The sequence below is a fragment of the Bos javanicus genome, chromosome 11, assembly GCF_032452875.1.
Source record: "Bos javanicus breed banteng chromosome 11, ARS-OSU_banteng_1.0, whole genome shotgun sequence".
NCBI lineage: Eukaryota > Metazoa > Chordata > Mammalia > Artiodactyla > Bovidae > Bos > Bos javanicus.
The window spans coordinates 32,179,445-32,195,243 of record NC_083878.1 but is presented as its reverse complement, the minus strand read 5'-3'; the positions used below and the strand labels follow the sequence as shown (position 1 = coordinate 32,195,243).

Here is a 15,799-nt window from a genome sequence, read left to right as displayed (position 1 = left end):
AGTAATCTACTGAATGTGCTTATTTTACAGACCACAGATGACATCCTTGTGGCCTCAGCAGAGTGTCCCAGCGATGATGAGGACATTGACCCCTGTGAGCCGAGCTCAGGTGGGTTAGGTTAGTCGACTTTTTTTCTTACTTTCTTTGGCTCAACTGTCAATCTTTGTTGCATGCTATAGTCCTTAAAAAAATATCCTGCACTTATATCTAGAAGTCCTCCCTATGAAAAAACACCTTATTGTTAGATGAGTTCTTAGTTTTTACATGGATACAGTTACCTACATTTATTGGGAAAAAAAAGTTTTTAAAACAAAACCCACCAAGATTATGTATTTCAGAAAAAGCAATAGAGGCCAGCACACAAGGCTCGTACCTCGCTGTTCATATTCTATTAGCTCACAATGTAATTTTCAATATAATTGTTTAAGGGGATCTCCCTTGGGTCACCTATAGTAAAACTGTAAAGCTTAAAAATTTCATTGCATTGTGGAAAATTATTTGACCTTTCTACTGACAAAAAGTCTTTACCTCTCATCCTGCCAGCAAATTATCTTAAATGATATATTTCTGAATTTTGAAAGTAAGAGTATTATGGCAGTATAGGTACAGTCTTTGATTCATTTAATAGAGTGGTGTTTGAGTCTTCCCATGTCTCCCTAAAATTCAAGTTGATGTGTTTTAACTCTAGGTGATATATAATTTACCCTCCTTCTTTGTGATAAAGTATGATTAATACATAAATACAGCTTCCCTGGTAGCTCAGTGGTAAAGAATTTGCCTGCCAATGCAGGATCCCTGGGTCGAGAAGAACCTAGGAGAAGGGAATGGCTACCCACTCCAGTGTTCTTGTCTGGGAAGTCCCATGGACAGAGAAGCCTGGCAGGCTACAGTCCATGGGGTCACAAAAGAGTTAGACATGACTCAGCGACTAAGCAACAGCTGTTTACCTGCAGCCTTGTACCATCCAGTGGTAGCTGTGGACCCTGAAAATGAATGAATCACAGCCTGAGTTTCATCTACATACTCATAATACCAAGTATTAGGGTAATTTGCATTAGTTTCCTTTGTAAGCTGTTTCTTCAAATTCAATAATTGTCTTGTTTAGGGTTCGAATCATTGAGGTAGATATGGACTCACCACTATGGGATAACTCATGACTTCTGTAGATGTCACCTGTTACCCCAGGAGAACTTCATATCATAATTAAAAAATCAATATGTAATTCTTCTGAAGAATATCATTTTTATCTACTCATTCTGATATTTGAATAAAAAATGATTCATGATACATATGTTGCACCTCCTTTTGAAAATCACTTCCCTGCACCACTGGCTATTATAACTACTGACTGTCAGCACTTAGAGCAGCTACTGAGTACCCATGAGGAACAGAAGCTCAGCTGTCATCTCTCAGCAGGAGAAGGTCTTGAAGATCCATCCTGGCTGTCTTCCCATCTTTCTTTTTCTCACCTCCATCCCACATATCAAAATTCTCAGCCTCCAGAACGTTTTTCATATACAGTTATTAGAATGTGACCTGATGATCATCCATTCCCTTTTAGTTGTCTAGACAGATGTGGCCCTTTCCTGATAGTGTTCTGGGCCCCCTCTTTTTTTTAATTCTCATTCTATGTTAGTAAAAAGCAAAAGCTAGTGCTTTTTTGTCCATTATGTCAGTCCATCTCTGTGCCTTATCCCTCCTTCAAATGTCTTTTTTCCCCATTTCTCATATTTTCATGTTCCTCACCATGACTGTCTTTTTTTGTGTCTTCTCCGAGATCTTCCAGCATGGATCATTCATAAAACCAAGTCTGATATTTGTTATACATTGATATGTGTATATCTTAACATAATGTTGAAAACAGTCTATGCTATGCTATGCTAAGTCACTTCAGTCGTGTCCAATTCTGTGTGACCCCATAGACAGCAGCCACCAGGCTCCCCCATCCCTGAGATTCTCCAGGCAAGAACACTGGAGTGGGTTGCCATTTCCTTCTCCAATGCATGAAAGTCAAAAGTGAAAGCGAAGTCGCTCAGGTATGTCCGACTCTTCGCGACCCCATGGACTGCCGCCTACCAGGCTCCTCAAACCATGGGATTTTCCAGGCAAGAGTACTGGAGTGGGGTGCCATTGCCTTCTCCGGAAAACAGTCTAGGTTCTTACTAATTATAGTACTTGCTGGTTTTCCTCTGGGCCAAATCCTTCTTTTGCTGTCTGAGTGGAGGCTAATATTTTCTTTATATAGAATCCTCACCTTGAGTACCCAGTAACTTCAGTGTTCAGTTCAGTTCAGTCGCTCAGTCGTGTCCGATTCTTTGTGACCCCATGAATCAGGGCATGCCAGGCCTCGTGTCCATCACCAACTCCCAGAGTTCACTCAGACTCACGTCCATCAAGTCAGTGATGCCATCCAGCCATCTCATCCTCTGTCGTCCCCTTCTCCTCCTGCCCCCAATCCCTCCCAGCATCAGAGTCTTTTCCAATGAGTCAACTGTTCGCATGAGGCAGCCAAAGTACTGGAGTTTCAGCTTTAGCATCATTCCTTCCAAAGAAATCCCAGAGCTGATCTCCTTCAGAATGGACTGGTTGGATCTCCTTGCAGTCCAAGGGACTCTCAAGAGTCTTCTCCAACACCACAGTTCAAAAGCATCAATTCTTTGGCGCTCAGCCTTCTTCACAGTCCAACTCTCACATCCATACATGACCACAGGAAAAACCATAGCCTTGACTAGACAGACCTTTGTTGGCAAAGTAATGTCTCTGCTTTTGAATATGCTATCTAGGTTGGTCATAACTTTCCTTCCAAGGAGTAAGCGTCTTTTAATTTCATGGCTGCAGTCACCATCTGTAGTGATTTTGGAGCCCAGAAAAATAAAGTCTGACACTGTTTCCACTGTTTCCCCATCTATTTCCCATGAAGTGATGGGACCGGATGCCATGATCTTCGTTTTCTGAATGTTGAGCTTTAAGCCAACTTTTTCACTCTCCACTTTCATGTTCATCAAGAGGCTTTTGAGTTCCTCTTTACTTTCTGCCATAAGGGTGGTGTCATCTGCATATCTGAGGTTATCGATATTTCTCCCGGCAATCTTGATTCCAGCTTGTGCTTCTTCCAGCCCAGCGTTTCTCATGATGTACTCTGCATAGAAGTTAAATAAGCAGGGTGACAATATACAGCCTTGACGAACTCCTTTTCCTATTTGGAACCAGTCTGTTGTTCCATGTCCAGTTCTAACTGTTGCTTCCTGACCTGCATACAAATTTCTTAAGAAGCAGGTCAGGTGCTCTGGTATTCCCATCTCTTTCAGAATTTTCCACAGTTTATTGTGATCCACACAGTCAAAGGCTTTGGCATAGTCAGTACAGCAGAAACAGATGTTTTTCTGGAACTCTCTTGCTTTTTCGATGATCCAGCGGATGTTGGCAATTTGATCTCTGGTTCCTCTGCCTTTTCTAAAACCTGCTTGAACATCTGGAAGTTCACGGTTCACATATTGCTGAAGCCTGGCTTGGAGAATTTTGAGCATTACTTTACTAGCGTGTGAGATGAGTGCAAGTGTGCGGTAGTTTGAGCATTCTTTGGTATTGCCTTTCTTTGCAATTGGAATGAAAACTGACTTTTTCCAGTCCTGTGGCCACTGCTGAGTTTTCCAAATTTGCTGGCATATTGAGTGCAGCACTTTCACAGCATCATCTTTCAGGATTTGAAATAGCTCAAAGGGAGTTCCATCACCTCCACTAGCTTTGTTCGTAGTGATGCTTTCTAAGGCCCACTTGACTTCACATTCCAGGATGTCTGGCTCTAGGTCAGTGATCACATCATTGTGATTATCTGGGTCGTGAAGATCTTTTTTGTACAGTTCTTCTGTGTATTCTTCTAATTACATTTTAAATGGTCACTTTCTTTTTCCCTTCTTGAGCATAGTTAAATGATCCATTCTTCTAGCCATTGCTCCTAGGTTTTACTAACCTTTCCTTATAGACTAGTTTTCTGTCTTCCCTTTGTCTAGGTCTCTAGCTCTAAGAAAAGAATGGTGGGCATGTAGAAAGAGAGAGTTTATCACCTCTTCTTTTTTTTAAAGCATTTTGTCATCTTCCTCTTCTTTTTTATTCACTGGGCGTTGTTAAATATTATAACACCAAAAGCAAGGAACAGCTTGTTAATAACATACTCCAGATATTTTTTCTGCTTCTCTTTTCTTTATTAATTTCTCTCTTATCTGAAACAGTAGTGTTTATTTTTCTGTTCATTACTTGTTCATTAGCATATAGTGAGAATCTTCACCACGTAAGTAAAGCTCCCGGAGCAGGAAACCCCTTCGTGTTGTTCCATGTAAGATTTGTTGCATGAATTTTGATTTTGTTCCACAGCCCGGAAACCTGCTGCCGGATGTTTAAGACACAGTAGGAACTGACCCCATCTGATGACAGCTGCAACACTCTTGTACCAAATCTAATTTTACTTGCCCTCCTGCCTCAGTGTTTCTTTCCTTATTCCCTAGTTTTCAATTCATCAGTTCTTCTCAAGGCTTAAACCAGATTCTGTGGTTTTATGGCATCTTCCACCATAGGCTTTTCTTGTGATCTTACCTCCCCTAGATGGTGTCTTGATAGTATAGTCCATGCGTGGTTTCTCTTTCTATATTACGTTCCGTGAGATCTCTTTTCTCCACTGCATTCTTCTATCCAGTTTCCTGTAATTTTTTTTTTAAGACCATCTTTAATAATTCATGCAGTGTTGCTCTTTTGGCATAATTGGCTCTGTTTGTATGACAGCTTCTGGTGAAATTCTTAGTACATATGATTTTTTTCCTATTTTCCAACTGTTTGTTTTTAATTGAAGAGTTGTTTTTTGTTATCCTCTTTAAATATTGTTTACTTCTAGGATAGCCTTCCTCTGATCTCTTAAATAGCTTTTCTTTACTTGCTATGTGTCTTGAACACAAAATAAAACAACATAATCAAAAGTTGCAATTGCTGATATTATTAGACTTTGGATACTGTTAGATACGCCTTGATAAAAATTATGTCAGATATCAGCAGATTTTATTTGGGGAAACTGATTGTTTTGGAAAGTAGTATCTTGGGTTAAATATTTAGAACTGGATATACCTGCTAAGCAAGAGGGGCAGGTTCAGTCCCTGGATTGGGAAGATCCCCTGGAGGAGGAAATGGCACCGCACTCCAGTACTCTTTCCTGGAAAATTCCATGGACAGGGAAGCCTGGTGGGCTACGGTCCATGTAGTCGCAAAGAGCTGGACACGGCTGAGCACACATGTGCAGCAGCAGCATCCCGCTGTGCACCTTTGCTACTCCTTAAGCAAGTGAAGACAAATATTTCTGTAAAGAGATCCATATTTACTTTTATAGGTAGATTACCCAAATGTTCTGTGTATTTCATACCAATGTCTTTCAGTCTTCCTGAATATTTACATGTGAAATTTCTCTAATCACCCTGCCCAAAACTCTCCCTAAAATGCCGTCTTCTTCTCTGAAAATGTGCTATGCTTATCATGTAGGTATCTTCCTAAAGCTACTGAGTACTCACTAAGGCATTAATGAAGTGAACAGGAAAAATCTGGCATCATCTTGAATTAACACCTTTTATGAAATGCTTGATAAATTTGAATACCACTCACTTCCACCCAGATCTCTTAATGAAGAGGGAGGTTGAATATTTATTTGGTGGATTGTCAGTCTCGCCACTGACCAAACAGTGTTGAGAATTATTGTGCACTCACTGTTGTGTTAAGCTCTGGGGAAAAAAAAATAGAAAGTCTGCACCTTCAGTTCCATTCTATAAAAGGACAACTTTCATTCTACCCATTTTTCAGCTATTCTTTATAAGGAACAGGCTCTTTATTTTTGACATTAAAATAACACCAGTTTTTCAGTTTGTTACAAGAATTAAAACTAACATATTGGACAGAGGAGCCTAGTGGGCTACAGGTCATGGCATCACAAAGAGTTGGACATGACTGAAGTGATATAGCATAGCATGGCATATTTATAAGATACCTACTGCAATGCCTGGCATAAACTAGAGCATAAATGGTGGCTTTTCTTTTGCCCAATTCAGTTATATAAAAAAGAATATTCAAGCTATTTTTTTCCCTTTTACATAAAGCTGTTACTTTTCCTGGCTGAAAATTGGTGGGCAACTGATGAAACCACTAAAGGCCTCCTGATGGGAACTGTGCATGTTGAAACGAGATCAGGAGCAACCCCCTGTGTGGGAACACATGGAACCCAATTATACTGATTCCAGTCACACTGTCTGCTTCAGTTAGCATCAGATGACAATTTCACATTATTATAAACAGTGTTTTAGAATATGAGAGGGTGGCTGTTCAATCCAGCAGGTCTAATTGAACCCCAACTCTTAGTCGACAGGTGGAGATCTGAAGCAGCCATTGGTAACTAGGTTGCAGGCCACCGTTGCCCTCAAATGCCTGATTTTAGCTGTCTGGACGTGTGAGAAGTGGCTGACTTTTCCTTCATATTTTTGTCAAAAGCACTTGCTCCTTCTGTGCTTTCCCTTCATCCTAGCGATATGGTTGTTAAAGTGAATTAATACTTGGATAGCTTGTGATAGAACAATGCCTTGCTCATGATACATCCAATATGGATTTTGCTGTTATTAATATATGTATTATATAAATAGGGCTTCCCTAGTGGTTCAGATGGTAAAGCGTCTGTCTGCAATGCAGGAGACCTGGGTTCGATCCCTGGGTTGGGAAGATCCAGCCAATATACAAGATCCAAAACAATATACATGTTTTCCAAGACTTTTCACTGAAACACAGTTTTTATGAAACAGATTACTTTGATTTATTAATAAATTGATAAATAACGACACCATAGACCACTGAAGTTCCACAGTGACCCTTAGCCATGTCAGTACACCTTAATTTTGAGGACTTCTTCCAAATAGATTGTTTTTTCTCATAACTCCTGAAGAAATTGGAAAAGGTGATTTTTATGTTGATATCTGAGACCTAAATGAAGATAATGATCTTCTTTGCTATGGGAACTTCCTGATGAAAACTGGTTTGTCATTTGTTACAAAGAGGACATTATCAGGGTTGTTTCCTGGGAGCCCTATTTAGGAAGGAAAATTTCCTCTTAGATATAGAATACTTCAAATAATATGTTTATTCTCTTTGTGTATGAATGTGGGCAGTGGGTAGCTCATAGGATATGGGGCCACTATCAAATCAGTTAAACCTTTGTTGAAGGAGAGAAAGAAAAGCTCTATTGAATAATAAAAAATCAGTGTAGTAATAGGAGAAGAAAAGGATTGTCACTTGGGAGGCAATCTCTTAAACATTAGTTGAATCAGTGGGGATGAGAGTACAGCCCATCAAAAAAATACTGTTTGTGGACTTCCCTCGTGGTCTAATGGCTAAGACTCCACTTTCCCAGTACAGGGGAACCGGGTTCAACCCCCGATTGGGGATCTAGATCCCACATGCCACAGTGAAAGAGCCTGAGTGCTGAAACGAAGACCCAGTACAACCAAATAAAAAAATATTTTAAAAAATATTGTTGGTTGCCTATCGGTTGATCAGACTTCGGGATAAATGAGTAATAATAGATAACAATAGCAACTAACAATCTAGCAAAGATTTGTTCTGTGATCATCATTGTCCTTAATTCTTTATAAGCAATATTCTATTTTATGATTTGGCCAAACTGAAGTATTTTCATAGCTAAAGGAGATTCAGAGAGATTAAGTTACTTTTTTGTAATACAAGAGAAATGAGACACTCTCTAGTTTAGGAAAAGTGGCACTTTAATTTCTTGGAATGCAGAAAGTTGTTCTTTTAGAATTCAGGCACCTCACAAATATAAGATTAATTTTTTAAATATTCATTTGAATAATTTCCATGGCAGGCATAAATTTTAAATTTGATGGCAAAAGGTCCTTTACATGTATTACTATTCATTAGGCTAAATTTGCTGCAATTACTAGGCAATTTCGTGTGGTGTTCCAGTATGCTATTTTGAGAAAAGATCAGAGGATTTCTATTGAACTGATCCCATTAACCACATTAGGAATAAAGATATGTATATTGCACAAGGTACATCTTTTTATTAACTAAAGTAATCACAATCATTTAAAGGAATGTATTACTTATTAGATCATATTTTTAGAGGTTGATTAGAAGATAATTTTGTGGTACATTTAACTTTGGGGTATTTATTATGTAATTATTCAAAAGCGAGTTTAATTAGCCCGTAATAGCCAACACATTACTGTTAAAATGGGGAATTTTGAGCGGTAGCCAGCAAAACAGCAGTGATGAGTGCTCCATTTTTAGAAACATCTAGAGCAGCTCTCTTGAAGAGTCACACCAGAGTCAGTGGTGAGGACCCAGCTGATCACATGGGTCCAGAATGGGACAGCTGGAGTTTGGGCCCTGATGGGCTGGGTGGCTTTCAGTGTGTGACATATTGGTGGAAGAACTGCTTTTTTTCCATATAAATTTAAGTCTCCAGAAAACTGGAATAAAAATGAATTGCTGTGTAGTTAAAATGGAAGAAAGTCATTAGACATCATCTGCACTTTTCCCACTATTTTTCAGAGAGCAGTAATAACAAAACAGAATTATCTTGAACAGAGTTAAACAGGCAAGGGAGATCTATTCACGACAATTATAGAGAAGGAGCCCACAATTCGATCTGAGCTCAATTCAATGTGGAAAAAAAAAAAGAAAACTGGAGAGTTTTTAAGGGCTGGAGTGAAGGGCTCATAGTCCATAGCTCTTTAATTCAGTTCAGTTCAGTTCAGTTGCTCTTTGTGACCCCATGAATCGCAGCGCGCCAGGCCTCCCTGTCCGTCACCAACTCCTGGAGTTCACTCAAACCCTCGTCCATCGAGTTGGTGATGCCATCCAGCCATCTCATCCTCTGTCGTCCCCTTTTCCTCCTGCCCCCAATCCCTCCCAGCATCAGAGTCTTTTCCAATGAGTCAACTCTTCACATGAGGTGGCCAAAGTACTGGAATTTCAGCTTCAGCATCATTCCTTCCAACGAACACCCAGGATTGATCTCCTTTAGAATGGACTGGTTGGATCTCCTTGTAGTCCAAGGGACTCTCAAGAGTCTTCTCCAACACCACAGTTCAAAAGCATCAGTTCTTCAGCGCTCAGCTTTCTTCACAGTCCAACTCTCACATCCATACATGACCACTGGAAAAACCATAGCCTTGACTAGACAGACCTTTGTTGGCAAAGTAATGTCTCTGCTTTTGAATATGCTATCTAGGTTGGTCATAACTTTCCTTCCAAGGAGTAAGCGTCTTTTAATTTCATGGCTGCAATCACCATCTGCAGTGATTTTGAAGCTCCCCCCAAAATAAAGTCTGATACTGTTTCCACTGTTTCCCCATCTATTTCCCATGAAGTGATGGGACCAGATGCCATAATCTTCGTTTTCTGAATATTGGGCTTTAACTTTTTCACTCTCCTCTTTCACTTTCATCAAGAGGCTTTTTAGTTCCTCTTCACTTTCTGCCATAAAGGTGGTATCATCTGCATATCTGGGGTTATTGATATTTTTCCCGGCAATCTTGATTCCAGCTTGTGCTTCTTCCAGCCCGGTGTTTCTCATGATGTACTCTGAATAGAAGTTAAATAAGCAGGGTGACAGTACACAGCCTTGACGTACTCCTTTTCCTATTTGGAACCAGTCTGTTGTTCCATGCCCAGTTCTAACTGTTGCTTCCTGACCTGCATATAGGTTTCTCAAGAGGCAGGTCAGGTGGAATGATATTCCCATCTCTTTCAGGATTTTCCACAGTTTATTGTGATCCACACAGTCAAAGGCTTTGGCATAGTCAATAAAGCAGAAGTAGATGTTTTTCTGGAACTCTATTGCTTTTTTGATGATCCAGAGAATGTTGGCAATTTGATAGACCTTCTGTGTCGGCTAATTGGCTTCACCCAAAGGAACACTAAACCCTCTCCTTTGAATATCTTCAAGGCTGAAGGTTGTTTTATGAGTTGGAGCAAAGTGCACTGCCTCAAGGTAGGCTCCTATTTTCCCCACAGAAATTGGAAGAAGCAGAACTGTCCTTCCTTGAAAGCTAGGTTTCAAAGTGAGGGCTCCTAGGTCCTGGAGAAAAATAATCCTGGGTGGTAACACTGAAATGAAGTTTTAAAAATATTTACACATCAAAGGAACAGAGAAAAAATTTGGAATTACAAGTTTTCTGAAGTAAATGCTCTAAGAAAAAGGAGTCCAGGGCCCTAGAGACAGGATGAGAGCTGTCTGAAGTTTGGCCAAGCTGTGGGGAAGGTTAAGGTCTTGTTTAGAGAAGGTGATTCCACCTTTAAGACAACCTGTTTCATTTACCACAATTAGTTCCTACCAGGAGATCACTAGAAAACAAAATAACAAGCAAAAGACGGCTTTTGTTTGTTTGTTTCTAGAATATAGCCACTTTTATTGAGCATTAATTATTTTGACCTTTCTGGTTTGAGAATTTTTGTTTAACGATATAATGGAGTGGATTGTTGTCCCACACTGGGAAAGCTCAAGGGCCTTTTGTAAGAACTGTGGTATGCAACAGGAAGGGAGTATTACTTACGATTGTAACTTTGGAGTCACAATTTGAACTAGTTTGAGTTGCAGAACTAGTTTGAGTGGCAGCTCTTCCTGGTCTTGGGAAGTTACTGAGTATCTTTGAGGCTCAATTTCCTTTTATGTAAAATGGGGGAAATGGGGTGATCCATTGAAATATGCACACACAGTGTGTATCAGAGAACCTGGCATGTACTAAGAGTGTGACATGATTATGATAAACCCAGGGGTGAGTGGAAGACCTGTTTTACTGGCACTGTTTTTGTGCCAGGAGATGTATTATTCTACCTTGAGGGAGGCTCTTCACAAGGCAGACAGATTTGATCTGGATAGAAAATGGGCACGGTTCCTTTTGATGTTAAAATGAGTTCTGTTCACACATGTAAACTAATTGTGATGGGCTGCTTACAGTAATTACCTAGCAAATAAGTGAGTTTACTGAGTTAGATTAAGCATTTACTTGAAAGTCTGCAAAAAGTACATGATTGCTAATACAGAACTGTCCTACAATAAATAAAGGAAAAATCTACTCATGTATATAAAATAAATTTCTAGGCAGCCTTCATATTAATATATATATATCTCCAGCCTTTAAACATTAATAACATTTTTAAAGTCCTTATTAGAAAGGCTCAAAATACCACAAACCTTTCTAAAGTGTGACTTGTCCTGTTGAGCTTTAGAAGGAGACAATGAGATGGACAGCTGTGCTTTAAAATGGTTACCCAATATTGTAAAAGGAGAAATGCAGCTAGGTTTAGGAAAATATAGGGTAGTGAAAGTGTTAGTTGCTCAGTCTTGTCCAGCTTTTTGCGCCACACCACCCCCTCCACCACACCGCGCCCTCCCGCCTCAACCGCCCAAGGTCTTCTGTCCATGGAATTCTCCAGGTGAGAATACTTGAGTGGGTGGCCATTCCCTTCTCCAGGTGACCTGCCCAGTGAACCCGTATCTCATGCATCACAGACAGATTCTTTACTGTCCGAGCCACCAGGGAGCCAAATTTATAGGCTAAGTCTACCTCTAATGGAAACATGAGATGCAGGAAGAATGAAACCACATTTTCTTGTCATTTGTGTCCAGTACCAGCTTTGATAATGAAATTGTTTTCTTGTGGTGTCTTGGTAATTCATTAATTACATTTACTCAGATGTTAACAGAGGAAAGGTAACGTAGTCTGACTACTTCTCTACAGGGCATGCTGCTCGCATGAAGAGCCCATATGCTTTCTTTGTTGGTTCACGTGCTCCAAGGAGCAGCAAATACTACCGCAGGCTTTAGTCCGCAGGTCTCATCTCATGTCAGTTGACTTGTTGGTTAGATCACTTTTGTCATTAGTAGCTCCTCACTCATCCTCAGTATTTTAAGAAGCCTGGCATTGGGAATAAAATAAGAAAGACAAGAATACTTTATTCAATGCCCAGGTTTAAAAAAGGATGTATTAAAGATGCCAGTACAGCCAGAAGCCATCATTTAATTTTAAAAAATTAGTAGAGAAGTTGTAATATGTGGTACACAGATGTGTACATATATGTACATATATGTTACATAATATAACATAGTAATATTACCACATCTACCACTAAAATCTTAACATTGCATTGACCAGACTTTGGAAACTAGACTGAATTCACATCCCACTTCACCCACTTGCTGTGTAATCAGAAGCCAAACATTGAACCTCTCTGTACTTGACTTTTTACTTCTGCAAAATGACATGAATAATGTTAATTACTCATGATATTGTTGTGCTGGTAAAAGAGACAATGCATGTAAAGCACTTACCATTGAGTTGCCACCTAAAATTTGATAATATTAATTAGCTGTCATTAGTAGTACAAACAAATTAACTGAGGAGTCAGCCATATTATAAATGGAAATAGACCTACCTATAGCCACAGGCAAGGGTGAAAAATGTTAGTAATTAACACTTTAGCATCTAGAAAGCTTTATAAACTCTTTCTGGATGCTAGCAGCATCAAACTTTTCTCAGTAGCCATTATGAAACTCATAAGACAAGAGCAGTGCTTTGGTTAGATGTATGTAGGTTGCTAAAATGGCAAAAGGACACATATCATCTGTTATTCTTATTTGAGTGGGGGTGGAATTTAATACAGGTCTCTGCCCCACAGAGTTTCTGAGAGAAGGAATGATTAACCTTCCCCCATGTTTTCATGCATTGTAAAAGGAAATGACAACCCACTCCAGTGTTCTTGCCTGGAGAATCCCAGGGATGAGGGAGCCTGGTGGGCTGCCGTCTGTGGGGTCGCACAGTCGGACACAACTGAAGTGACTTAGCAGCAGCAGCATGCTATTATAATCGACTAGCTCTGCCTCCTAAGACCTTCAGAAATGTTCTGGGCTAAAGTAACTTAAATTGGCAGAGCCACCCTACCCTTCCCCCCATGATGGATAGCTTGTCTTCCATATTCCCCAATTCTAGGCTTGACATGCCTCCTTCTAATGGGCTCAGTAGGGAAGCTGTCTAATCTTTCACCTTAGCTATTGCACTTTAACCAAAAAGAATATGACTTTTCCCAACAAAAGAAAATTGAGACAGCAATAGTTTCATGACAGGAATATAAAGATGATCACCCAAAGTGAGGAGACCCAGTTTTAAATCAGGAAAACTGCACACTGCCCCATCACCCAGAATGACCTGCACTTACATAAAAGCTGTCCAGAAAGCCTGACAAGAAACAGGGCTCTGAGAACCGAGCATACAACTCTGCTATAGGAATTCTGCTGTGGATTTCATCCAGAGTACAACACAGAATTCCAGAGCAGGGAAGGAAAGAAGACAAGAAGAAATAACCTAATCATTTTAGAAAGAAACCCTAAAACCTAGTCGAAACAGTTCATATTTCCATGATAATAAGCTTCTCTGTCAGACCAAAGAGTGGTCTCAGGTGATTGATTTCCTGATACCTAGAAACATAAAATCTTGTAATAAAATTTTGAGAGTGGGAGAAATTTAATTCACTCCGACTGTGGGAGCTGGAGAGTGCTGATCCATAAAGATAGAATGTTTCGCAGATAAACAGAAACAAGCTCCACATGCAACTTAACAATTAATGGCCTGAAACAACAGGTCCCTTGGTATAAATGGTCATTTTGCCACCTGAATTCACAGGGCCTCCATTCATGAAAAAATGAATACAGAGACCTCCTCGGCGATAACATTCCTGGTGGAACTGGACACCCATGGCTGACTGACCATGGTATGCTGGATGTATCACAAAACTCTTATTGTTAGGAAGGCTGCTGATTCAGTCCCTTTTGTGTGGAAGACACAGGGAAGATAATCAGACCAGCATTGTTTTTACATGCACTTTATCTTCCTCAGAGCACTCACACATTTATCTACCTGGTAGGATCCTCAGAGTGACCCTGGGAGATAAATAATGTATCACTGTTATATCTCTGATGAAAAAATGTGAGCAGAGGATAAAGAAGTTCAAAGAATCATTCTGTAAATTAGGGGCAGTGCCTGGACTAGATCTTAAAAATATATATATATTATTTTTCCACTTTACTATGCTTTCCTAAGATTCTGTGGGAATACAAATTCCTTCTACTGCAAAGGACAGGTAGATGGCAGGATTTGGGGTGGAATGTGGCCGGAAAGGGTAGAACTGGACACTGCTTAGATGAGAGGCCTAAGGATTCAGTTCTTCAGGAAAGGGAAAAATTGGGGATACTGACAAATGTTCTGCATTTATAAGTGCTGACACATTGAATGCATAAAACTGTAACAGCCAGAGACACACTGGAGTTTGAATTTTGTCTGTGTCACTTGTGAAGCACACGTAGCATGACCTCTGAGACTCAGTTTCCTTTCCTGTAAAGTTGTAATAACAACTACAGAGTCACTATGAGGAATAAATTAGATAAAGTGCATAGCCCAGAGCCTTAGAATAATAATTCAATAGAGGTAACAGCTACTAGCTAAATAGAACAATACAGAAAATTTCAACTTGCAGTGAGTCAGAAGGCAGAATAGCCCATATTGAGCATCAGTTGAATGTTAAGTCACATGAAACTCTATCTACTAAAGGTAAAACCGTGCATCATTTGAGAGGAAATTAACAAAGGGGTTTATAATAATTTAATATATTTAAGTAAGTTAATCCCAAGGTATTATGAAATCTTCTCTGGAGGTCTCAGAAGCCTGACTTTACCTATAAATTATGAGAAAATAAAGGAGACTGTGGCAACTTCTGTCAGAGAATTGGAAGGAATGCTGTAAGATTCACGTACATATGTGCATATACACACTTATACACTCCTCATTGCTGCAGCTATAATCAGAGTGCCATTTTCATCTTACTAGAAGCCAGGTTCCTCCCAGATTCCTGGTTCCAGACTTAAGGATTCCTTGGAATGGTTTTGTGTAAAGTGACTGTTCAACTTTCCATATGTTAAAAAAAAAAAAAACACTAAATACATCTTAAGAAAGGTGATTTCTCAGTGCATGTATTTCTAGGTGTTTTAGTCAGTGAACTTCCAGGGAAAGAAACTATTTTGCTATCAAAGAGTTTAGTTGACTTGAAACCAATAATGGAGAGTATCATCACTATTTCCAAATATAACTCCTCTTGCATTTACTGAAATGTGGTACATTTTGATGAAAAACACATAGAATATATGACATAGAATCACGAGGCTCCCTTGCTTTGAAACCAACTTTCTCAATTATTGCCAAATGGCTTTTCTTCTACTTGACAGTTGTGGAAAGTTTGACCTGGCCTGACTGATGAGGCCCTTTTCAACTATCTCACTCTAATAGCCACAGGAGTAAAAATTACCCTAGAAACTTCTGAAGCTGCTTTGCTGAGTTTGAGAGAAGAGCTCCAACTTAGCTCTCAGCTATTTGTAATGCTGTGGATATCAGATAAGGTTAATATAAATATTAGGCACCCAAACAAATCAAACTGAAGACTACTAACCTGGTTGACTTCAAATAACTTGGCACTTAGTCACTGGAATTTAAGCAACTTATATATGGAGGCTTGAAAGAAAGTGAAAGTGTTAGTCGTTCAGTTGTGTCCCACTCTTTGTGACCCCATGGACTTCAGCCCACCAGGCTCCACTGTCCATCGGATTCTCTAGGCAAGAATACTGGAGAGGGTTGCCAGTCCCTTCTCTAGGGGATCTTCCTGACCCAGGGGTCAAACCCAGGTCTTCTGCATTGCAGGCAAATTCTTTAC

At 39.7% G+C, this 15,799-nt stretch overlaps 1 protein-coding gene across 23 annotated transcripts in view; it reads left to right on the top strand.

Annotated features, from left to right (window-relative positions):
• The window catches only part of NRXN1 (neurexin 1), a 1,221,129-nt gene that overhangs the window by 1,187,866 nt on the left and 17,464 nt on the right, over nt 1-15,799 (top strand). For 12 of the 23 annotated variants that reach the window (XM_061432330.1, XM_061432331.1, XM_061432328.1 and 9 more), the window contains one exon: nt 31-109. In XM_061432330.1, coding sequence (XP_061288314.1) covers nt 31-109 — 79 coding nt within the window. Of the gene's footprint in view, nt 1-30; nt 119-15,799 lie in introns of all 23 variants that reach the window. The other 11 variants (XM_061432333.1, XM_061432342.1, XM_061432326.1 and 8 more) reach the window with 1 other exon arrangement.